General features: G+C 40.5%; 1 protein-coding gene across 1 annotated transcript; it reads right to left on the reverse strand.

Annotated features, from left to right (window-relative positions):
* Window positions 1–3,743: 3,743 nt before the first annotated feature.
* On the reverse strand, window positions 3,744–5,147 carry LOC113735748 (uncharacterized). Its single transcript, XM_027262739.2, has one exon. The coding sequence runs from the start codon at window positions 5,145–5,147 to the stop codon at window positions 3,744–3,746; it is 1,404 nt and encodes a 467-aa protein (XP_027118540.1).
* Window positions 5,148–27,133: the final 21,986 nt, after the last annotated feature.

Consider the following 27,133-nt stretch of genomic DNA (forward strand, 5'->3'; position numbering starts at 1 on the left):
AATACCTCAAAGGGACACTTGTCCCAATGCATGCTTGTCACTTGTAGTAATTTTTACTTTTCTTCTCTCTTTCCTTTTTTTTTCTTTTTTTTCTCTTTTCTTTTGTTTTTCTAAAATTCAGTATAAAGACAAAAATAAAATAAAAATAAACTAAAATAAAATAAAATAAACTAGAACAAAAATAAAATAAAAGCTCTAGAATTGAAGCCAATAAATCTATTAAATTAATTAAACAAATAAAGTTAAAAAATTAAAAATTTGGTGTCTACAGTTTGCCCCTCTTTGTCTGAGTTTTGGAAAAACTTGAGACAAAGAAGTAGACACCAAAATACTTACCTGCAAACTGGCTGCAAATTACTCGAGCGACTGACGCTTTTGAAAATGAGGACTGATCCCCTTTTAACAAAAAATTCTAAAATGGGACTGACCCAGACGAGAATTTTGAAATGGGACCGACCCGTACAAAAATTTAAAACGGAACTGACCCGAACAGAAAATTTAAAAGGGACTGGCCCGAACAGGAAATTTAAAAGGGGACTGACCCCAACATGAAAATAAAATCGGGACTGACCCCAACATGAAATTTAAAATCAGGGAACTGACCCCAACATGAAAATAAAATCGGGACTGACCCGAGGGGACTGACCCCAACTTGAAATTTAAATTCGGGACTGACCCGAGGGGACTGACCCCAACAGAAATTTAAAAATCGGGACTGACCCGAGGGGACTGACCCCAACATAAAATTTAAAATCGGGACTGACCCGAGAGGACTGACCCCAACAGAAATTTAAAAATCGGGACTGACCCGAGGGGACTGACCCCAACATGAATTTAAAATCGGGACCGACCCGAGGGGACTGACCCCAACATGAAATTTAAAATCGTGGTATGCACACTAGTGAGACTGACCCATGTTTTTTTTTTTTTTGTTTTTAGCAAAAACCCGAACACGGGGGGGGGGGATGCCAGCCCCAACTATTATTGATAAAACAAATTAAAACAGAGAAAGGGAGCCACCTCCCCAATGTGAAGACTATGCGTACAAGAAACCTATCTTAACCCTCCTCGCTTACCCAACGAATCCCAGGCACACCACGTGAGTCCAGCAAAACTGAGGCCCGGACATTTGCCGGCAACTGCTGAATGTGGTCGTATTCCCGTACTCCTATAGCTCCAATACCCGCTAGCCTATCTGCCACCGAGTTAGCCTCACGGAACACATGCGCAATGGTGGCCGAGAACCTCTCCAAAAGTCTTCTAATCTTCCTCAAGCAATTACATAACGGCCACTTTGCAATGACCCCAGAGATAATCAACTGCACCAAGGTTTTAGAATCCACTTCCACCAACGACGGGCGAATGCCCCGTTGAGAACACAACTGCAAACCAAAAAGTAAAGCCAGACCTTCGGCCTCCAAAACATCATAATCCCCAAATTCTTTGTAAAAAGCAAAAACCATTTTTCCTTGATAATCTCGCACCAAGCCACCACCCATGGCCCTACCATGGTTGAAGCTGGCGTCCAAGTTGAATTTAAGCAAACCAACAGGCGGCTTCTCCCACATAATCGCTCTAGGGGCCCTCCGCCGCAGAGAGGCATTGACCCATCGCAGCAAGTCGTAATCGGCATCCCCCTTGAAATGCGACGGACGGAACAAATTAGCCCTCCCAAGCTGCTCCAAGAAAAAATCTATCTCTCGAATTACTCTGTCAGCCCCCCACCTGACACCTTGGAATCCCTCCTGGTTCCTTGCAGTCCAAAGAAACCAGCACACTACCACTGGCATGATCGTCCGAATATGGTCTTTTGAAGGGGCTGTTGCCGTCCTATACCAAGAAATAAAAACTGACGCCATGCCCGAGCAGTTGCCCAAACGAAACCCAAAACGGGAAGACACTTTCCGCCACACTTCCGAGGCAACTGGTCCATTTACAAAGACATGCAAAGGGGCCTCCTCCTCCTGGTAACAGCACCCACATCTAGATGGACAAGACCAGCCCCTCGACCGCAAAGTCAAATCCAAAGGTAAGAAATTGCGCACCAACCTCCAAGCAAGGAACGACATTTTCGTTGGCACCACCGAAGACCAAAGTAGCGATTCAACCAAAGAATGCTGTCTCTTTTGCCGGAGCACCTCCCATGCCGTCTTAACCGAGAAACAACCCGTGGGCGAAGGCAGCCAAACCATCCTATCTTTCTGAGATACGTCGAAAGGCATATCCTTGATAGCTTGAATGACAGAACTCGGCACCCATTGGGCCAGACGCAACTCATCCCAACCATCCTTAGTAATGAATTCCGAGACCAGGAAATGAGGACGCACAGGGTGAACCACCACTCGCTCCAATGGCTCATGAAGAACCCAACTATCTTTCCAAAAATCCACCAAACCTTCCCCTAAGCACCACCTAATGTTCGGCTCAACCATGGGGCGGATCGCCTGAAGACGCCTCCAAAGAGCCGTAGACCGCACTGCTGTAACTTCCGATGGATGGCACCCGTTGACGTACTTAGCGTGCATGAATTCAGCCCAAATAGAATTTCCCAGCCTGAATTGCCATCACAATTTTGCAGCGAAAGTGCGTGCCATGTCCTTGAAGGACCGGAAACCCAGACCCCCTTCATCGAATGGAAAACACAATTTCTCCCAGGAAGACCAATGAATGCGCCTCTCCCCGTTTTGGTCCCATAGAAAGGAATTACAAAGTATGCCCAACCTTGTGAGCACTGCCTTGGGAGGATCTAGCACCTGAAGTAAATACATGGGCAACGAAGCAAGGATATGCCGTGCTAAAACAAGCTTACCCCCAAAAGAGAGCAACTTATTACTCCAATGTTGAAGTCGAGTCCGCATTTTGGAAACAATACCATCGAACAAGATACCACGACACCGGCCTTTATAAATAGGAGCACCCAAATAAATGAAAGGGAAAGTGTGCCTGTTAAAACCCAGGACCGTATTTACCAGCTGCTCCTGCCCCGAAGAAACCCATGATGGCAAGAAAAAGGAACTCTTATTGACATTTACTCTCTGCCCTGATGCTTGTTGATATTCCGAAAGAAAAGCCTTGAGAGCAGACAAGCACGCCTCAGAACACCTCGTGAAAATAAGTATGTCATCAGCAAAGGCAAGGTACGGCACCGATGTCCCTGCCGAAACAAACCGCCTGCTTGGTTGACTATCCAGAAAATGGTGCAGCCCGCGCCCTAAAAATTCGGCAACTAACAAAAAGAGGCCAGGAGAAACCGGGTCACCCTGCCGAACACCCCTAGAGGACTTAAAAAATCCAGACGGTTCACCATTTACCAAAACAGAGAACCAATTATTAGACACCAGGCGAAAGATAATGTCTACCACAAATTCAGCAAACCCAAACTTCCGTAACATAAACAAAAGAAAAGGCCACTCGACCCTATCATACGCCTTTTCCATATCCAATTTAAGCATAAGATTCGGTTGCTTCAACCTCCTATCTAGATCTACCACCAGCTCCTGTGTAAGAAGAATGTTGTCCGTAATCTCCCGACCTGAGACAAAACCTGTCTGCCACGGAGATATTAAGACAGGGAGAACCTTACCCAACCGATCCGAGATGATCTTAGAAATAATTTTCGAGCAGACATTGCAAAGACTTATTGGCCGAAAATCCTTCCATTGTCCAGCTCCCTCAACCTTAGGCAGTAAAACGATAGAAGTGCTAGTGAAGCTCCTCGGCAGCCGCATACCCTGGAAAAAGGCCTAGACCGCCTCCAATAAATCAGTGTTAATAATATCCCAACAAACTTGATAAAAACCTGCCCCAAACCCATCCGGGCCCGGAGCACTGTCTGCTTCCAATGCAAAAACCACCCTCTTTAGTTCTTCCAATTCAGGCAAGGCACCTAACATGGCATTATCTGCCGAGGTTAATTGGGGAAGTGCAAAAGGAAGTCCTGGAGAGAGACAGCCGTGGTGGTCAGAAGCAAACAAGGAAGAGAAGAACTCCACTGCTGACCGTCTAATATCATGTATATCCTCCAACCATGCTCCAGACTGCTCCTTAATACGGGCCACAAAATTATAGCTTCGGCGCTGACGGCATCGAGAATGGAAGTACGCCGAATTAGCGTCCCCAACCTGCAACCATTTGATGCCCGCCTTCTGTCTCCAATACTCACATTCCCACGCCAAACTCCTTGCATATAACGATTTTGCCTCCTCCAAGGCAGCCCGAGAAGCAGAATCCCTCTCGTTATCAAACCGTGCTTCTCTTTGTTTCAAAACAGCCTCAGCCTCCTTCACTTTGTTAAAAATATTACCAAAGACCTGTACATTCCATGCTTGCAAACAACATTTTACTGCCCGCAATTTATTGTAAAATTTTGGCATACCCACCCCCTCCACGGGCATCGCCCAGCCCTGACGAACCACATCCATAAAACCTGTATGTCGCTGCCATACATTTAAAAATTTAAAAGAACTTTTCTGGTGGCTCGCACTGTGGGCAGTAATCAACAGCGGAGCATGATCCGATCGTCCTCTGGACAAATGCGAAACATGAGAAAGCGCGTACCCATCAGCCCAATCCCGATTCATTAAAGCCCTATCCAATCTCTGCCACACTCTACCATTCGTCCATGTAAATAACGACCCATCAAAAGGCACCTCCTCCAAGCCACAGGTGCCAATAGCGGCATTAAATTCCTCCATGTTCCGTGCATTGGCCGGGGACCCTCCCGTACGCTCCTCCGCATTGGAAATGACATTGAAATCCCCTGCCACCAACCAAGGCCCCCTAACAGTACCCATCAATTCTTCCATAGCTGCCCACAGCTCACGTCGCCCAACCCTTGAGCACCGTGCATAAACGACCGAAAGTTGGATAGAGCATCCGGAAGGAAAGTTAATGCACATATGGAGTAGCTGCTCAGCCATTTCCCTGAAACACAATGACATCTCATTGCACCAAAACACCCATACTTTATTTTCCAATGCTGCCGCCGCTTTATCAAACCCTAGGAATCGACGTACCACCTCAAGCTGCGGCGTATCCGACATAGGTTCCAGAAGTACCACAAACCGTAGTGCATTAGCTTTGCAAATCTTTTGTAGATATCTTAGAGAATCCTTACGAGAAGCCCCACGTATGTTCCAAACAACCATCTTAACGGGATTTAACATGGGACCGCAGTGAATAATGATTTTGAGAAGGGAAAGAAACCTGATTGGAAGATGATTTAGCCGGCCGACCACCCTTGTGCCTAGCACCAAGCTGAACGTTACCCAAGGCGTCTTGCTGTTCAAGACGTGCAAACTGGACATCATCCAGCGTCCCTCCCGTTGCCTCCTGATCTGAAGATAACCGCTGCTGCAGAACCCTTTGGAACTCTTTTAGATGTGCCCACTGCGCTACCTCACCCGGTAGATCCCCTTCCGAGTATTGCCTTCTATGGGTCGGCCTAACTGCTGGAACATGTGTCTCAGACCGGGACGGAGTGTGCTCAAAATCTTGGAACTCTGTGTCTGATAAGGATCGCAGGACATCAAAGGTATTGGAGTATGAAACCTCCCCCTCGCCATCCCCAGCCTGCGTTGCTAACATATGAGACGACTGAACCTCAACTGCATTCGCCTCCCTCGAAGATGGCGCGGATACCTCAGCAGACCCAACCACAGCTATCGTGTCTCTCCCAAACGTTACACCACCACGAGTTTCTTCCGGCATTGAATGAACCCCAGCGTCTGCCACCACAAGCGCTAGACCTGGGTCATGGAGAATATGATCTGCCGCGTGACTATGCGCCGCCTGACCCATAGCAGCCGCAACCTCCGGCTCTGAATGAGTACTCACCTCAAGTTCCATACCCTGTTTGTCCGGTTTCTCCTGCTGTAGGAGCCCCAATGCAGACCCATTCTGACCAGTGATAGCTTTGGGCCTGTAAACCGACGTTGCCTTCACAGCCTTCCTACCTAAAGTTTTGGGAGGGATAAGATCTGGGTTCTTCCTGAAACATTCCCCAACTTCATGACCAAAACGAGTGCAGAACCCACAAAATTTCGGCCAGCTCTCGTACTCCACCTCCTGCCAGAAACCCTCCTGGTCCTCTCCAATCCATATACGATGCGGAGGAGTCACCGATACATCCATCTCAACCAAAACCCGCGCCACTGAAGGTCGCTTAAGCGCTAGTGTCGCCGAGTCAATCTTTAGATATCGTCCCAGCATGCCCGCCAATTTGGCTATGTATATCGTGTTGAACAAAGGCAACGGCAACGACGGCAAAGATACCCATACAGGTGCAAACGTCGAATCCTGATGGGCTTTAAAATCCAACGTCCACTTTGATACCAGCATCTGTGCCCCCTGTATGAACCATGAACGACGCACGAAAAGCCTTGTAAAATCCTCTTCAGATGACGGTCTGATGAGGACGTGATTCATATCGAGAAGACCGACATCACAATCGCCCTTGAGACCCAGCGATACGAAAAAATGCCTAATGACTTCCATAGGAGGTCGGCGGAACGGAAATCTGCCAACAAGTGCATTTTGGAATGGAGAAGAGAGTAGCTGTAACTCCTTCTGAGATAGTCGCAAAGCAGGTTCCCCTCTATGAGTTGAACAGCACCCCAGATCCGGAATATTCGCCTCCAACCGGCATGGGCCAGAGAGCACGTCTGCAAATGTTTTGGAAGGGCCTGCGCCACCCCCTGTAGCCGGCGGCGGCCACGGAGGACCCCCCATACACCCGGAAACCCTAGCAAAAGTTACCAAAAAAGGAAACCAGAATAGAGAGAAAAAACTAATTAGGGGGAGAGGATTTTTTTTTTATCTTAAAACTGACCCATGTTTAGTGGCAAAGACAATAAAATGCACGCTAATGGGACTGACCCATGTTTAGCGGCAATGAAAATGAAATGCTCACTGGTGGGACTAACCCACGCTCAGTGGCAGTGAAAATGAAATGCTCTGACAATCGGTCAGTGGGATTAAACCCGAACCTGCCGTGATGAAAATTGATTTGATTTTTGATTTTTTTTGACTTTTTTGATTTTTTTTTTAAATTTTTTTTTTGACTTTTTGATTTGATTTTTGATTTGATTTTTGTTTTTTTTCCATTTGGGAGGATCTTCTCAAAATAATTTGCCCCAATTTCCACCAATTATTGTGCAGCTGATCATTTGATTTGCGTTACGGCATGGTTGCTCCTCCTTAAGGTCTCGATTCGCAAGATTCTGACTTATGCTTCTTCATCGATTTCAAGCCATGGATTCCTGCACAAAGGGTTTATCCAAGTACAACATGCACTTAAGTTTCTTGATGCATCTACTACTCATGAAAAGAGCAATATGATTGACTTAAAAACGTCTTGCTTGACTCTTGGACGAAATCCTTAAATAGGTTACAAAAATTTTGCCCCAGTGTGGTGCGTTGTCATTTTCACTTGAAACTTTCCTTCGAAAATCGTGTAAACGTGAGTCTTCATGTGACCTTTCCAAATCTTATCATCCGTGATGTCCATTTTTGTTCGGCAAGCTGTTTTGACATCAAGCCACTTTGAGACTTTCAATTTCTGACATTCCATTGAAACAAACCTCTCTGTCTGGAATCAAGATGATTAACTGTTCGTTGTTTCATCATACTTTTCCAGGGATGAACAGATCCAAATGCTCTTTTGATTTGATCAGTTGGATGAATACCCGAGCCTGCCTTTATTTGGGTCAGTGGGATGAATCCTGAACCTACCTTTGATCATGGAATTTAGCAAAACAATTGATCACTGAAAACTTTTCTAGATTTTGACATTCCATTACCAAGTCCAAAACTGATACTCTCTTGTCCAATCCCAAACTTATCTCCAAGCTTTCTTGCTCTTTGCTGTGAGATCATCCATGACTTTCAACAGAAGCTGATCCTTAATGATTCCTGATGTTATCCTCTAATGCTAATCTGAGCAACCCACACTCCCATATTCTAAATTAGCATTCACAGACAATATTGCTGCTGGTGGAAGGCGACACAATTTTTTCATAAGCTGTGTTGTCAAGTCAAGCTTTCTTTTGGTGTTAAACATCAGCGATCCATCATCAATCTCACATCATCTTCGACCTTGTCAACAAGTCGATTTGCTGCTTTAGCCCACCTAATCTCCTCCATACTGATATTTTGAAGATCTTGGGAATCCTGTGACACTTCTTTGTGCCAGGGGTGAAGTTCATAAGTAGCACTCTCGCGCTTCTTCATCAATTTTCAGTTGTAAACGCCTGCGCAGGGAGCTTATCAAAGTACAACATCCAACTATTCCTCATGAAAAAGTAGTGTTATTGAAATTAAAAGTGTATTACTTGACTCTTGAGCAAAGTCCTCAAATGTGTTACAAAAATTTACCCCAGTGTGGGCTTATTTTCGTGAAATCTCACAAATAAAAATTTGCCCCAGTGTGGGCTCCCTTAATGGTAAAAATTTGTTCAGATGATTCCCCATTTATTTGAACAAAGAGAAATCGCACTTTCTAAAACTTAAAAAGTAATCATATGTACAATGTGAAGAAATTTGAACATTGAGTTTGAACTTATGCAGAAATTTCGTGATGAATCTCTCAGAATAACACCAAATTATAGAAGATTTCTTCCTCACTTTTAGCATCTGTGCTTAGAGTAGCGGGTCACCACTTCTTGTTGGCTCATCTTTCAGGACCAATCAAGTGGGGCGTTATTTCTGATTTGGAAATGGGAGGTCAAGGTTTGTCTTATTCTTGTGCCCAAATTGTATGTAATCCTTTCAATATTATATCTTAATGAAAGCAAATAGTTTATCACCCTCATTTTTTAAGAAAATCTAGTCAACATATAAGCTGTAAGCTTGCAACATATGGGTAGAAACGATAGCTAAAACATGTGAAAACAGGTTATAGCCTTAAGATCACAGATGATTGATGGATTTCTCAGAAGTATAATTCTCACTTCGAGTTGTCATGAAGGATAAGTCAACGATGGATTTTATGGGTTTGTAGTGCGGCTTGAAGAAGATAGTTGAAGAATAAGACTTTCAAGGACGTTGCACCGAAGATCGTATTTTTCCGAAATTGCCCCTATTTTGAACTCAAAGATCGTAAATTTGGTGACTTCCATCATCACTTAACGGGGACTTCACCATCAAATCCTTTCACTTCCTTTGCATTTATTTTTTCTCTTTTCCTTTCCTTTTCCTCGACCTGGTGGGTTTTCTCATGGTGAGTAGCGTCAACCCCCATACCTAAGCAATTCAGAAATACAGCTAAAATTTTTCGGCATCAGAAATTTTCTTGACAGGGCCATTGCAAAGAACAGAAGTCAGGACTTTCAGCTTTTGTAATAGGGTCAGGTGGGATGCTTAGAAAAGTTAAGGCTTGAAAGTAGATTACTTAAAAGTGGTTCAAATGATATGAGATCGCATTATTATATCAACCTTTCTTTAGGGTTAAATCATAACTCGCCCCAGTTTATTCGCAATTGAGGGTCCTCTTCTTTCATTTTTCTCTTTTTTTTTCTTCAAAATTTGCCCCGGTTCATGTTCAACTGAGGTTCTCTTTTCTTCTTTTGTCTTTTGATTTTGTTGCCTTATCACTTTTCACCTTTTGAAACTTTTCTTCTTTTTCAACTCAAAAATGCCCCAGTATGGGGTTTGCGATTCTCAGGGGTTGCCAAACGAAGTAATTTATTCTGAAGGCTCAAAAGGGATAACTAGGGATATAATGTTTGATTGGAAAAGAAGAGGGCCTGACTTTTAATCCGTTCCTTACATTAACTCTGAAAGGAAAATTTTCATTAATATGAAATTTTTTTGCATGCATCCGAATTAATTCACTGAGTATGACTCTCGTACATTCATATCTGTGAAGTATAGGTGATTTTCCAGACACTCCTCCTTCTTCTTTTCCAAAATTGAAGCCCAAATATTAATGGTAGGATCAAATTTTCTATTTAGGGTTCTCTCTTTTGGTTCAGCATTTTTACCTTTCCCTTTTCTTTTTGGAAAATTCTTCAATCTCCTTCCCCAATGTGGGGTGCGATCATAAGTGCTTTGAAAAAAACCACCGATTTTAGGTCAAATGAGGATGCAAGGGGTAAAACAGTGTTTAGGTTGTAGAAACGACGGCTAAAGCATCATTCTTATGCTTCATGACAACCAAAGTAACGAACTGCTCATTGAAAATTCATTTCCTTTTGATATTTGAAAATTTTCCAATGTAGGGTAGTGATCATTAAGGCTCTTATTTGAAACGAAATTATTCTTTCAAAGGCTCAAATGGGAGAGCAAATGATAAAATCTGTATGGGTAGAGAAACGAACGCTCAAAGTATCATTCCAAATTTCCAAAATAAACAAGGATAATGCACATTTTTGCTTTCACTTAGATGTGAATTGAACATAATTAGACACAATGGACATTTTTCAAGCAAAGATTACCCCAATTTGTAATTTATCAATCAATGTGACTGATTTTATTTTGGGGTTAAGTGAAGGAGAAAAGGTATCTCATTGGGCCTTTTGAGTGATCGCTCATCCTTTTTTTTTTTTTTTAACTCTGAGCACTCTTATTGTATAGCTCGGATCACCAATTGAGTGTACGTAAGGATTTTAGAAAGCATACACTCGTGAAATTTCAGGCTGGAGGTTGAGGAAATCTCAATTTAGCTTTATTTTCCAAAATTCATCATGAATCTCTGATGAGCAAAAGAATGAAATGTACATAAATACAATAATTTTCCAAAACTTTATTGCTGAAAACGTTTGAAACAAAATTTCTTGTTCAATTACAATACAAATGAGAAAAACTTCTAAAAAGCTCCACATATACACTTTTTGTCTCCTTTTCTTTTGGAACAAAAATGTATTAACAAACAAAACTTTCTTTGACTAACAATTATGAAGTCTCTTAGATGCTTTAGCCTCACACTTCCAAATAGATCCTTCATGCTTTACATTGTAGGATCTGCCCAAGAATCAAGTAATACTTTTCAAACTTTATCGGATCAATATTGTTATCAGATATAGAAAAATATTTTCACCTTATTGAAACATTTTTATGAATGCAGGGGAAGGGGGAAAAACAAAAGAAAAAACACCCTGAGTTAGTAAGCAAGACTATAAAATCGGTATGCATGTCCTATGGGGGAGCCCTTCTTATGCCAAGGGTAGGCCTAGCATGAAAATGCAATCCTCTAAGGCAGGCACCATACAATACCTGATGAATCCGATCAACTGAAAAATAATATGAAAAAGTTTGATCAATTGGAATAAGAAGAGACATTTGTCCTAAAAATGAGGACAAAGTCCGAATGGATTGACTGCTTTGATCAACACATAAAATGATGTGTAAAAGGGGTTGCAATGTCTCGATTACTTTTATTCAGTGACCCTTAGACTCAAACCCTAAAGGGGAAAAAGCGGGTCAAATGGAATGGATAAAATTGATGATTTATTAAAAAACGACCGAATTGCCCTAAAAATAGGTAAGCTGGTCAAATGAAATGAATGAAATTTGATTTATCCAAAATTAATCGGATCACCCTAAAAAGGGTAAATTGATCAAATAGATTGAACGAAACTTGATTTATTCAAAATCGGCTCGATTGCCCTAAAAATGGGTGAATTGGCCAAATGAATCAAATGGAGTTAATGATTTATTCAAAAATGATTAGATTGTCCTAAATTTGAATTGACAAAATGGATTGGATGAACTTGATGGTTTATTCAAAATTGATAAGATTGCCCTAAGAATGGGTAAACTAATCAAATGAATTGAATGAAATTGGTGATTTATTCAAAATCGACTAGATTGCCCAAAAATGAGTAAATTAGTCAAATGAATTCAAAATCGACTAGATTGCCCTAAAAATGAACAAATTAATAAAATGGACTGGATGAGATCGATGAATAAAATGGGCCACTGGAGGGAATTGAATTGACAGCTTATTTGAAAATCAATCTATCCACTGGTAGCTTCAAAAATTTATTGCGATGCATTAGTCTATGAGCCTTCTAGAATCAAATTTTGGCCTCAATTTATTTATCGTCTCAATAGTGAGGAATTATTTGTGAATTTGTTCCAATTATTGTCCTTTACGCCAGGGATCTTTACCAATTTTGATAAAGTGGCCAAAAAGTGATTATTAGACGCTCATATTCCAAAGATCGCTCTATGAAAATAATTGGATCCTACCTTACCTTGTGCATTACCCCTTTGGATGGTACAAAAAAATATAAACGTGCAAGTCTCCTTGGATTAAATATCCGAGACACGAGGTGGCTTATTCCTAACACGGGGTCCCCTAAATGGCATTCCCTTTCTAGGGTTTATGCATGATGCCAGTGTATTAAAGCAATAAAATGTGCAATTTAAATCAAAACGTGACTTAAGGAACCCTTTATATGCCAGGGTAGGCCTAAAATGATATGCCATTATTAATTTACGAATGAAATATACCGAAATTTCTAAACGTGCAATAGCCTATCTATAAAGGTAGGTCCTAAAAGAGGATCATGCCATACCTCTTATTTCCTAACGTTTGTGAATGCAAAAGATAAGAAACAAGGAAACGTTAGCTCAACACATAATCACATAACACGTTGGACAATTAGATGATATAAAAAGCAACAAAGATAAATAAGGAAAGAGGGGTAGGACCCCTCCCCTCGTGAATAGTGTTCCTAATTTAGGGTAAGGTCGACTCTACCCTAGGCAATTCTAAAATGGATGCATGAGGTTTGGCTTACTAATGCATCTAGACTCGATAAGGCTTTGGCTCCCAAGCCTTCAGACCTAAAGGCGAAGGGTTATCACTCCCAGGGCCTTCGGTCGGTGGCTCGAGTGATCCCTTAGGTAGCGCTATGGGCGCAGAGCACACCATCCGCCTACCCAAGGCAATCGATCCTAATCCTACAAGGAGGTGTGGGATGGCGCCCACGAAAAAGGAAAAAAAATAGGGTATAAAACTATACATGCACGTATGAAGTGCTTCGTTTGGAGGGGAGGGATCGAGAACCAACGCGAGACTCTAGGGTAAAATTCCCCCCCACCAAAATGCAATGCAAAGCGCGAGATCACATCACATAAATCATTCATCCATCAAATCAATCGTACGCAAATGTGTGAGGGAGTGAGTTGATACGCGCGAAATGCAAAAATCCTAAAAAAGAAAAATGCAACCCTAAACATCCAAATGCGATATATGAAAAGGTTAAAAGAAGAAAAAGATTGACTAAATCAAATTTGCTCGGACACTCTAAGTCCCCAGTGGAGTCGCCAGCTGTCGCGCTCCATTTTTAAAATAAAGAAAAATAAAAACGAGTTTAGAAAAAATGACTTTTGATTCGATTTTTGATTGGAAAATGAATTTTTGATTATGGAAAAGCATGGGTCTAAATGGGACTTGAAAATGCGACGATTTGACCCAAAATGTAGTTTAAAAGGGGTTTTTTGAATGAAAAATGGAGTCGCCACTTGGTATAGAGTTTAGGTGTACCAAGTCACCTAAAAATGAATTTTAAAGGAAAAAAGTAGAAAACCCTTATTAAACGACTCCAAGTCTACAAAAATCAGAGAAAAAGATTCGGGAGTCACATTTGAAGAAAGGGAAGGCAAGGATAAGAATCCAAGGCACCCTTTCAACCTAGCCAAGGCTAGTTGCGCGATTTAGTCAAAGATTTTCTTATTTTAACCTAAAGATTTATCACATTTGGATGTTCTATATGAATGCAAACCCTAGACCTAGGAGGGTATCGGGGGGTCAAAATGTATCTTCAAATCTTATTTGGTACCAATCACATTAATTGTGATGCCCAATAAAGACTCTTCGAAGAAGTCACGAATAATGCAAGTCATGAGACTCGAAAGAAAGGAAAAGTGAAGAATATAATAATATACAAATGCGTATGACCTAGAGGAATGCATCATAATGGGTGCGGGGACTTACACTTGTGACTTTCAATGTTCCCTTTAATAGAGGGAATACGAGCGTGCTAAGGCTAGAAAAAGCCAAACTCGTCCATATCCCATATCCAAGGGGTTTTTCCTAGTCTAATCAAGCAAATGTACTAGCCTAGGTCTAATGCTTAGATGAAATGCAAGTCTAATGTCATGTTTCATACAAAGGGGTAAGTAATATACATATAAGGAAAAATATGAAATAGGGGATATAAATAGAAGGGAATATGGGATAAAGGATGTACATAAGAAAGTGTCATGCAATATGGTAAAAACCCTAAAAGGTGAAAAACATGCATGAAATGTAGTGATTCACACAAACATGATCTAGCGTAGGAGGTCCCTAAGGGTCTAGCGTTGGATTAGCCCATATCTATGAATTCCTACTAGCATTGGACTAGTGGAAAATCGAAATGAAGGGCCACAACTAGCGTTGGACTAGTGTGGTGACGTCACACATTCATTACAATCAAATAAATCATGTAAAGCCTAATAAAGCAAATAGACACGTAAATCACATATATCACATAACATATAAGCATGGTGTCTAGATGCAAGACCCTAGGAAAGCGAGTAACACATAACACATAAACATGCAAAAACACACAATGCAAATAAAGCAAATAAAGTCCTAACTATTACATTCGGGGAACCCTACTACAATCTAAAAGGGAAAATAAAATAAATAATAAAAAAGGAATACCTAACTATTACAAATTTGGCATTCAAGTGCCTTTCAAATGATAGATATAAAAAGCTAAAGCCAATAAAGCAAATAAATAAATAAATGAAATAAATAAATAAACATCCAAGGGGCATGCAATTAAACACATAAAGTCACATAGGGCATGTAGGGTCAAATAGAGTAAGAAATAAGGGATAGGGTGTACCTCCTTTGATTTGGAGCCCCAATGGAGTGAAATTACTTATTTACCCTCCAAAATAATAAAGGAGTGAAGGCATCACTTTAATGAACGAATAATCACATAAAAATTGAACGAATAATCACATAAAAATGGAACTAAAGACAAAATTGAATCACTAAAAGTATTTAAATAAATTAAACAGCCCATATTTAACAAATAGGGACCCAATTTCTATGATTAAAACACAAAGTGCCAAGAATTCCACATAAAATCAAATTAACACCATAAATCTAGAAAAAAGTTATTAGACCCTTCAAATTCATCCTAAAATTCATGAAGAATCTGTTCACAAAACACATGAAAACATACCAAGGAAACAAATAACATGCTAAAGAGACAAAATTGATCAAATTTTCAAAGTTTCTGGGCCGTAGTAGCATTAGACAAAAGTTAAGGGGTTGGAGTGTAATTTCTAAAAGATTCTCATGCATGCACACGAAGAAGATTTCTGCAATTGAGACTCTCGGCAATGTCCTGGAGCTTTCTTTTCTTTTGCAACCGGCTTCATGCAATCTCCTTATTCAGATTAGATGCATTCATGCCAAACAACCCAAATAACGAAAAAACTGATTGATTTGTTAACTAAACAGAAAATACTAGATCTTGGAGCCAAAAGAAAGAAAAAAGACTACAGCATACACCCAGATAAGACTTGCAGCAAACTGATATTCATTTTCCAGCAAGCATCGAATCATGATTCAAATGTTTTAAAGACTCAAACATGCAAACTCAACACCAATCAATCACTGCCCCTTTCCACACCAAATTAACTATCAAATTATGATGGCCAAAGCTTGGTGAGCGGTCACGGAGAAGAAAACAGCAAAACAGATGCCGCAGCCTTTATATTCAAGATAACAATCCCAGCAGAGCAACGAAACCCAATATCCATCGGACTCCACAAACCCCTTTTCAAACATAAGATGCATACAAAGAAACTCTAGGATAAAAATAAAATTGACAAGTTCGAATACATTCACAGGTTTCTTGCTACCAAATGAACGATCTTCGGCCAGCTTTGGATTTGAGCCGAACCTCACACACATAGACACAAATGAGATTCATCAATTTTTGCTGCTTTGATTCAAAGTTTTCTATTAGGCATTTCTTCAAACACCGAATGGGCATCAAAAACATCATCGATTCGTGGCTCAATTTATGCTATAACCAGCCCCAAAATTTGTCACAACGCACAAATTTCAGTCCAAACAATCACAAAAAGCGTGTATGTTTCACAATCGTGTATAATCGACAAACACTGCAATGAACAAATTCACAAAACCAAATAACATGCTTTGAAAGATTCAAGAATCCATGCTTGGAAAGAAACTGAAATTTTAAAAGAAAAAGATAACCTACAAAGCTCATCCTCGGTGAAGATCCGCAGATGATGGTGACGGATATCTGATGAGGTGGTGGCAGCCCTTCCGTTTCTCGCCGCAGCTTGGCTCTAGTTTCTTGCCGCAGCTTTCTTTCCTCGCCGAAGTATCCTCCTTTCCTCTATTTTTTTTTCGTTTCTTTTCCTCTGTTTTCTTGCTCTGTTCCTTAGCCGCGAACCCTCTCTCGGTTCCGTCCTCAGCCCTAACAAAACTCCTCCTCTTTTTGTTCGTTTCTCCTTTCTTTGCTCTCCGATGGAGCCCCCCTCAGCCCCTCTCTTTTCGTTCGATTCGTTTTCTGGTTTCTTGCTCCCCTCAACCGAGAGCCTCCTTGTGACAGCCCCACCTCACCCTAAGGCGAACCAAAGGGTTCGGCGGATCGCCTGCCCAACTCACGCTGGGACTCAGTCGTTCGCTCAAACAAAACCGGAATAAAACTACAAGAATCAAATCGAATTGGACGGGCCGCTACCACGTCATCATCCAACCAGGTACAAGCACCCATTAACATGAAAGAATGTACATTCCGAAATACAAATTTCACATAAACATGAGGAAACACTTTAATATGTACATATTAATAAGTTTACCAACCAAAAGAAAACATTGGATTAAAATACATTTGGTTTTCCAACTATCGAGGAGTTTTACAAAAGATATTAAAACTAGCTCGACTCGTGCTTCAAAACATCTTAGCCCCAAAAGTGGTTCCATGTAAGGAAAACAAAGATAACGGGAAGGGGGTGAGCTTACGCTCAATGAGGTACCAAAAGCAAGTAAGAAACATGGAACTTCACAGTCAATTAATCACATATGCAAATCAAATAAAGAAGTGAACAACAAAACAAACACCATAGACAGAAAGGATACGGGTGGCTCTCAGGAGCCAAATTCCCATTTGCTTCACCGAAACTTGATCGAAATAATAGTTGACACTCCGTCAACGTTAAAGAAGTAACCAATACCGTAGACCCCACTTTACACCAATTCTCCTTCCACCCAACATACCTTTACCGAGCCCGCACATCGAACAGAACAGAAGTGGTAATACTCGAGTATACCCGGAATCAAGGGTCTCAATACCCAAAGATCCCAAAACAGACTACCGTGGTTCGTTATCTAATCGACCAGGCCCTTGCCGGCCCGACTCGAGTAACTTGCCACAGGGGTTGAGCTCAGAGATCACAGAAAGGTCGTTGGATACAAGTTTCCAAACGACGTCCGAACAAATACAGATACAGATATAGATTCAGATTCGCACCAAAATTGGCATATGAACAGACAAGAGAACGAGTATGATAAAGTACACCCTCATCTCAAACAAATTAAACAGATAGTGCAGTCATTTAAATCACAGATTGCAGGGCAGAAATCAAGTTAAACAGCAATGGAGGGGAGTGGTACACTCACCGGTTCAAATACAGACACCTCAAAAGTTTTCCCTTCGGATTGGCTTTAATCGCCAAGAAACCCTAAAATCATCAAAGTAAACCAATTGAAGGTTTCACATCCAAAATCGAGTAAACAGAAGGCATAAGTAAAGCTCGACTAGGTGTCGTATGCTTTCCCAGGTTAAGTACTAATACAGAGCAAAAGATAACAGTTGGTCCTAGGGTTACAAACAACCCCTAAAACCCTTCATCTGTACTAGGATCAACTCAATTGAAGGAAATCACATAGCCCTAAAATTTTGGGCAGCATGCCCTTTGTGTTTACTTATTTTGCCAGCCACTAATGGCTTCATTATTTTCCTCAAATCAGTCCCAACATCTCATACAGAATAATCTCATATCCAAAAGCCGTTTACTAAGCTTAAAGTCATTCAAGTACAAAATTTAGCTAGGAAAATGACCGGAAACGAAAGTCAAGCCCTAAAACTATTCAAATAAACACAATAAAACTCGCTTACAAGTCATAAACCAATTCTAGATACCACCAAGATAGGGCTCCATAAGCATACATAAGCATTAGAGAAAACCAGAAAAATCCGAAAATGTAGTTAAGCGTTAACCCGAAAAAACAGTTTTTGACATCATTATGCGGTTTTGGTACCAATGGCACTACGATTATCGGATGAAGGTACAAGACCCACCGTTTCAAAGCTAAGAGATAGGGTTACAATATTACAGAAGGTTACTCAGCCCAGTTTTGAGTGTAACTAGGTCAAAAATGCAAGATACTACATCAAAACCGTAAAAACAGATTCACAAAACGCATTCTGGTGTAAACATCATAACTCAGCCTACACAAGTCCAAATCCAGAAATTCTAAAGCCAATCGAAAGCTTAGAAATAGGGCTACATTTCATCAGAAGACCTAAATAACCCAATCTGTAGACACCAAATTTTGATTATTTTTAATTTCATTTTTTATCATTCATTATTTATTTATTTAATTTTTTTTTTATTTTTTTTTATTTTTTAATTGGGTTAGATTCATCATTTTCATTTTTGTAAGATGTTAAAAGTGGCCTTAATTCTCTTAAATTTGGTTTGAATTTGGTTTGAAAATTGTTAACTTATCTTTAATTGATTTTTGAAGAAAAATGAAAATGGCAAAATAGGTGGAAATGTGCATGTTGAACAAGTGTACAAAACAATCATTAGACAAGTGTCTAAGGAATTATAGGACAAGTGTATAGGGGGTAGGTGTCAAGCACTTGGTGGGGGGCTAAGGGAGCTGGAACGAAGAAAAAAAGAAAAAAAAACAAGGAGGTCTGGGGCAGGGGCAAAAAAGAAAAAAAACTGAGAGTAAAGAGAGAGAAGGAGGCACGACAAAAACGGAGAGAGTAGGAAAATTGGGAGGAATCTAGAATGATAGCTAGGTTTTGAGAGATAGAGAAAGGTTACAGGCGGCGGGGAGGAAAAAAAGGAAAAAAGAGGCTTACGGCTAAAAGGGGGAAGCAGTAGGCATTGTCAGCTCGAGGGGAAAGAGAAGAAAGCTAAAACAAAAAAAAAAAGCAGAGAAAAATTAAGAGGAAAAGAGGAATTGAACGAGGCTTACGGCAGAATTGGGGGAAAAAGAAAAATCAAAAGGGCTCTGGATTCATCACTCCTACTGGCAGCGACAAAGGTTTGTCCGGGCACCACCTTCACCTTCATCATCGGTCCACCATGGCCACGCTGATGGCTGCCAATCAACCCAAACCCTCCAGTGCTCAGGTCAACGAAGCCACCGCCGTCGGCTGCTACCGATCCTATCATCGTCAATCCTCCACCGCCATCAGCGGATCTTCACCAAGGAAATGCGTTTGGGGAGAGGGAGCTTCGGCTGCAATAAGAAGAAGGAAACAGAGGAAAGCTTCGGCTAACTGGAATCCACCGCAGCAATCCAAACTCTGCCACGGTACTACCACCTCCAACCACCATCTCTCCAACGCCGTAGCCGCCAGACCTCCTCTTTTCCTCAACCACCACCCGTGCCACCATCATCCAGGTTCAATTAGGCTTTAGAAAATTAAAGGGCCCTGTAAGTTTCCTCTTTAAAATTTAGTTCCTCCCCAAGCTCTGAGCATGTCTGCCGTGGCTGTTATTGCAATTGTCCCGTTGATTGTTCAAGTTTTTTAGCATACGTATGTTTATGTATTGATTGGGCTGTAATTTCTTGATTTTTGGTCATTCTTGGGGCCAGTTATGACTTCAATTTGAGCAAAGAATCTTGTGGAATTTTGATACTTACAACCTGTTTGATAAAATGCCCAATTGAGAATCCCCCTTGAAGATGGTTTTGCTTATGTCTACGTATGAAGAAAAATGATGGTGAACATTCGGTGGGCTTCTTGTTTTGTCCGAATAGCCAAAATTTGAATTAAATGTCTGTGTTTCCGATGGATTTTTGGGGTCTGATTAACTTCAAGTGTCCAATTTGCTGTTTACCCAGTGTGTGGTTCAGCTGAGCTACACTGTTGCTAATAAAATAAAATGGGTGGACAGTTTGTTAAGTGATTCTGTTTTGTTGACATGTCTGGACCTCGATACGCTCTCTCGAAAGTGTTTGAGTTAGAAGTAGATATTCATATTTTGTCGAATTGCAGTTGAGGATAGATGAGCTTGCTCCATTACCTTGATGCCTTTCATTTTGTTGATTATAAATGCATTGAGTCATTTCCTGGTTACTGGTATGAAGAATTGCACAGCAATGGTCACGTCAATTGTTTGACTGATGAGGGTTTTATTTGCTCAGAATTGAAGCATCATGTATGTACTTGTCGCAGGTTTCCTTCTTAACATTTTTGCTGCATTTTATGGGCCTGGTTGTGTCTGCTTGGAAAAAGCAGAGGCATTTGATTGATAGAAACAAGGAATTTTGGAGTCAGTTCTTGTTGTTGATAATGGCCTAGAATGTATGTGGTGTGCGAAAATGGCCGATATAGTTTGCCATGGAACTACTCTTCTTGAAAACAATTAGAGGCTGCAAAAAAAAAATGTTCTGTTTGCTTGATTTAAATCTTGGATGTTGGGTTGAGAAAGTTTAATTGAAGTTTGTGTTAGATTTAGAAGGCCATGTTAAAAGACGAAATTGCAGCAAGTTGAGGTGCAGAAGCGTTCTCCGTAGCTTGCATGAATGTTCTAAATAATTGCACTTTGCTTCCCCAAGTCTCCCCTTAAGCCACTAAGGCCCAGAAACTTTGAAAATTTAATCAATTGGGTCCCTTTGATTTCGCAGCAATGCACTATGGCCCAATTACTTGACTTATTTGATCAATCTTGTTACTCTATAGTCTTCATTGCTGCTGGTATGTTTTGGTTAGACTCTTGTAAGGTTTTTTTAGGATGAGTTCAAAGGGTTTCAAGAACTTTATGGGATAATTTGGCTTTATGTGGAATTTGGATGTTTTGATGATTTTAATCACAATAGTTGGGGCCTTATTTCATGAATAGGGAATGCTTAGGCATTTAAATGCTTCTAACCGGTCAATTCCATGTTTATGTGATTGCTTGTGATTGCTTGTGATTGCTTGACCTTGGCTTTGTTTTGAGACCCTTGAAGTTCCCAAAAATGTTTATTTAGGTTTGAGTGCTTGGTTATTTTTCTCAATTTGGTCCTTGGTGGCTTTTAATTCTACAACTTCATTGCTTATTGCTTCAATTCATGATTTAGTGGCTTTAGGATCATGTGAGCTCGGTATTCACACTTTTCTTTTAATTTTTCTCAATTAAAGTGATGCCTTGACCCCTTTATTGTTTTGAAGCCATTTTCCTTCATTTGCTTACCATTAGGGGAAGGTATAATTTCTTTTATCTTTGTTTATCTCTCCTATGTGATCCAATGTGCTAAGTGAATTGCATGTCTACTTTGCTTTCCTAGCTTTTCTTTAATTCCTTTTACTTATGTCATTTACTTTTTGTTTTCATTAAGTTATTCTTTTGGGGTATGTGTACACCTCTTGGCTTGTAATAGATAGGGCTTTGGCGAGCAATTTAGTCCATTTTCCCCTTCCCCCTTTTGTTTTAGTTAGTGAATGTAATAGATAGGGCTTGGAGGAGCATTCAATGAAGACCTATCGAAGACGTGTGCCTAGCTAGCAAATGTAATAGTTAGGGCTTTAATTGTCTTATGTGTCTTGCATGCTTAGTTACTACGTGTTAATTTGCTTTGTTAGGGCCTTGCATCTAGTCGAGCATGCTAAATGTTATGTGCTATGTGTTTATAAGTGTTTGGCATGTCTACTCGCTTTCCATAGCCTGAATGAATGTGATGGATGAATGTACGTTTCCACTAGTCCAACGCTAGTCGGAATTCATAGAATGGGCTAGTCCAATGCTAGACCCTTAGGGATTTCCCCTCGTTAGTACATGTTTGCATGTTCATTACATGTCATACATTCTTTTTAGTTTTATCATTTTTGCATGCCCCCCGAACCCCTTTTCCCTCCATTTTAGGATTTTTGCATTTCATGCTAGTTATAAGGTTCATTGTTTGAGAGTCCCCTTAAGTATGGGATATAGACGAGTGTGGCTTTTTCTAAAGCCTTAGCACGCTTGTATCCCCTCTATCAAAGGGAAAATTGAAGTCACAAAATTAGGACTCCCGTTCCCGTTTTGATGCATTCCCTATAGGATTCATGCATTTCACTCATTCACTACCACATACACCTCTACTTTATATTCTAAACTTTTTTTTTCCACATTCTCACTTCACACTACTTTAATTTTGCACGTTTTCATTCAACTACTTACACTTTATACTATTCACTCGCACACATGCACCTTATGTTATCTCACATATATTTTTTCACATTGTTATTTTACTTACCTACTTTGTAGATCCATTCGCACACTTTCACTTACACACTATTATTTTTTATCACTTTTTCACTTTACAAAAATTCACATTTTCACATGACATGCATTCATTCACCCATTTTTACGTCATTTAGGATTACGTGTGACCTCTCCAAAGGATCATTATTGGGCTTCACAACTAATGTGATTGGCACCACCTAACCTTTGAAGAGAAATTTCCCCCAATACCCCTAGGTCTAGGGTTTGCATTCATGTAGCGCATCCAAATGTAATAAATTTTTTGGTTAAAACAAGAAAATCTTTGATTAAATCACGCAACTAGCCTTGGCTAGGTCGAAGGGGTGCCTTGGATTTTTATCCTTGCCTTCCCCTTCGTCAAATGGACTCCCGAACCTTTTTTTTTGTTTACGTGGACTAGGAGTCGTTTAAAAGGGGTTTCTTACAACTTTTTCCTAAAAAATTCATTTTTAGGTGACTTGGTACACCTTAACTCATTACCAAGTGGCGACTCCCATTTTTTCAAAAACCCTTTTTAAACTATAATTTTGGGTCAAATCGTCGCATTTTCAAACCCCCATTTAGACCCATTTTTCTTTTAAATCACAATTCATTTTCCAATCATAAATTAAATTAAAATACATTTTTAAATCATTTATTTATTTATCAAAAAATGGGGCGCGACACAATCCAAAGCAATTCCAGCCAAAACAACCAATTACAGGCGCAGTTCTTACATTCGGGTAAAACCAGGACAGCAAGGGTAATTTCGACGTTTCTCATTCTACACTACTGCGATTGACCTGAAATTTTGCAGCCACCTCTAAAATGTCATTCCCTACAACTTTCATGTTTTAAGCTAAGGTCAATTCGGCCTCTAACTAGGAGCTATAAATTCGGGCAGAATGTTCCCACTCAAACCCTAATTTTCTGAAATTTCTTCCAAACCAGAAATTGGTTGCAATTAATCACTTTTTCCACCTCCTAAAGTCATTATATACCACTTCCAATCATCATAGATAGCCACACAATCATGTTCATATTAAAACAGAAAAATCCCCAAAAATAATAAAACTTCATCACTTCAACCACAAATCAAGAAATAATCCATAATATTGCATCTCATACCACTACCAATCATGAATTTAACATCATTAGAGGGAGGAGAGAGGTCCTTCACAACTCACCTTAGTAACCCAAGAAAAGAGACCACTTGGCACTTTAAGCTTCCAAACAACTTCACCAATCACCTCACAATCACTAAGTGAAGGGGTTTTATGGAATAATTGCAAGATTAAATGGTTGGATTGTTGAACTTGAGCAAGATGGAAGCAAGAATCTTGGAGAGTTTTCTTTCTTTCTTTCTTGAGGAGAGGTTCGGCCAAGCTTGGAGAAATTTGAGTGCTTTTTGGGTCAAAATTGAGTATTATTAAAGGTAAGAAATAATGGTCAAAGTCCAAGCTCAAATGAAAAATCGACACGTGGCATCTTTTAATTCTAACACTTATCCTTTTGTCTCTCCAATACTAATCCATATTGGTAACTTCTAATTATATCCTAACACCTAGTAATTAAATCCCGGTATACAAAACGTAACCTAATTGGCCGAATTTTTCCGAACTCTTCGCACTAGCGGGTCCCACGTCCGATATATACTCTTAATTTTTCAAAAACTATGCGATACTAGAAAAATGATTTTAAAACCATATTTACTCATAAAAATTATTTTTAAGATTTTCCAAATAAGAAAATGTGGAAAAAAAACGTGCAATTAAAAGAAAATAAAACCTAGCAATTAAGAAAATTACGGGTTCTCACACTCTCTCCCCCTTAAAGAAATTTCGTACTGGAAATTTTCTCTGAGCGGAATCGAGCAAATCTCAAGTAACCAGTAGCCTGTACCTTCTACGTCCTCAGAAGAATCGAGGCTCTTCCTTCCAATCCCTTCTCTAGTTGACGGTCCAGGGTCGGTCTGGGTTGGCTGCTGGGTTCCTTTCTTTTCGTGCAATAAACCCGGGCAATTAGCAATCTGATGCTCGGCGCTCCCACAGCGCAGACACCTCCTCCCCTTTTTCCAACAATCCACTTCAATATGATTGGATTTCCTACAATAACCACAAATTGTCACACCACCCACTCCACGACCCTTCTTAACAAATGGCCTACCTCGCTTATCCTGTTCTGGCCTTTGACTCTCACGAGATGCGCTCCTTTTCTTTGCATGGAAGGTCTTCACTTGTGGCCTTGCAATTTCTGTCCTTTGAGTTTTCTCTGGAACCCCCATAGAAGTAGTGATTCGTGCCATTGCTAAGGCCTCTTCGGAAATCCCTTTGTATTTCCTTTTTAGCTCTAAATTCTTGTGCAAGAGCTCAATTTTCTCTGAATACTTGTGCTTCCATCGCCCTTCCCTGTATGCGGCTAGGTTCTTTTGGACTTCTATTTCGTCTCGGAGAACCGCGATTTCCTTATACATCTCAACCCAATGTGCCATCTCACAGAATTGCTGGAACTCAGATGGTAGCCTGTCGAGCAAAACAATGGGTCATAATAAATTCTTGCATACACGTGGCACTCTCGGTCCATGTTTTGTTCAGCTGTTGTTTCCCCCCTTTTTCTTCTCTTGACTCCTGGCCTCGTTTTGTTCCACAGTTATGACCATATCCGCAACTACGTCTTCCTTCCAGATATATATAGTTTTCCCTTCCCTCTCTCTATTCTTTCCAAAAGGGTACTTTAATGAATGAATGCAGTAAATAAAATAACAAACTCCAACATACCAATTACACAATTAACATATTGCACCTAACACACCATATTAAAAGACGAATAAGCAAGTACACAATTACATATCAAGTTGGACAGATAACCATGTACACAAACACATATACTAACGTCAGGTGGTAGGAATATACGGGCGAATCAAAAGAAAAATGTGAAGGCGTCCCAGTATCAGTCCGTCTGGTCCCTCACGTCACTTACTATCCAAACTAAATGTCCATTGACCTCTTGTGCTCATTCTAGTCGGACAAAGCCTGTTCATGGTTCCAAAATGAAATCTCCAAATATTTAACGCCGCCTCAACTTTAGAGTACTCGGGCACGAGAATTCGAAATAAAATAATTCACATCTCGAGCTGGCCAGTCCCAAGAGTAAACTATCTACAATCGAAATTCCTACCCGACATACCTATCTATGATCCTCAAATACCATAAGAAAATTTAAGGCTTAGAACCTTCGCAATTCATAGCTTATGCTCGAACGAGTACTTAATCCTTCATATCTATTCACCACTCAGTCCAGGCTCACTCCGCGCAGAGACCACGCGAAGCAGGCTCTGATACCACCTGTGACAGCCCCACCTCACCCTAAGGCGAACCAAAGGGTTCGGCGGACCGCCTGCCCAACTCTCGCCGGGACTCAGGCGTTCGCTCAAACAAAACCGGAATAAAACTACAAGAATCAAATCGAATTGGACGGGCCGCTGCCACGTCATCATCCAACCAGGTACAAGCACCCATTAACATGAAAGAATGTACATTCCGAAATACAAATTTCACATAAACATGAGGAAACACTTTAATATGTACATATTAATAAGTTTACCAACCAAAAGAAAACATTGGATTAAAATACATTTGGTTTTCCAACTATCGAGGAGCTTTACAAAAGATATTAAAACTAGCTCGACTCGTGCTTCAAAACATCTTAGCCCCAAAAGTGGTTCCCTGTAAGGAAAACAAAGATAACGGGAAGGGGGTGAGCTTATGCTCAATGAGGTACCAAAAGCAAGTAAGAAACATGGAACTTCACAGTCAATTAATCACATATGCAAATCAAATAAAGAAGTGAACAACAGAACAAACACCATAGACAGAAAGGATACGGGTGGCTCTCAGGAGCTAAATTCCCATTTGCTTCACCGAAACTTGATCGAAATAATAGTTGACACTCCGTCAACGTTAAAGAAGTAACCAATACCGTAGACCCCACTTTACACCAATTCTCCTTCCACCCAACATACCTCTACCGGGCCCGCACATCGAACAGAACAGAAGTGGTAATACTTGAGTATACCCGGAATCAAGGGTCTCAATACCCAAAGATCCCAAAACAGACTACCGTTGTTCGTTATCTAATCGACCAGGCCCTTGTCGGCCCGACTCGAGTAACTTGCCACAGGGGTTGAGGTCAGAGATCACAGAAAGGTCGTTGGATACAAGTTTCCAAACGACGTCCGAACAGATACGATACAGATACAAATATCAGATATAGATACAGATTCAGATTCGCACCAAAATTGGCATATGAACAGACAAGAGAACGAGTGTGATAAAGTACACCCTCATCTCAAACAAATTAAACAGATAGTGCAGTCATTTAAATCACAGATTGCAGGGTAGAAATCAAGTTAAACAGCAATGGAGGGGAGTGGTACACTCACCGGTTCAAATACAGACACCTCAAAAGTTTTCACTTCGGATTGGCTTTAATCGCCAAGAAACCCTAAAATCATCAAAGTAAACCAATTGAAGGTTTCACATCCAAAATCGAGTAAACAGAAGGCATAAGTAAAGCTCGACTAGGTGTCGTATGCTTTCCCAGGTTAAGTACTAATACAGAGCAAAAGATAACAGTT

Source organism: Coffea arabica, chromosome 3c (assembly GCF_036785885.1).
Source record: "Coffea arabica cultivar ET-39 chromosome 3c, Coffea Arabica ET-39 HiFi, whole genome shotgun sequence".
In the NCBI taxonomy this organism is placed as follows: Eukaryota; Viridiplantae; Streptophyta; class Magnoliopsida; order Gentianales; family Rubiaceae; genus Coffea; species Coffea arabica.

What these genes read in the sequence shown, in the direction of transcription:
- LOC113735748 (XM_027262739.2), bottom strand. Translation starts at nt 5,147, where the DNA reads ATGGTTGTTTGGAACATACGTGGGGCTTCTCGTAAGGATTCTCTAAGA.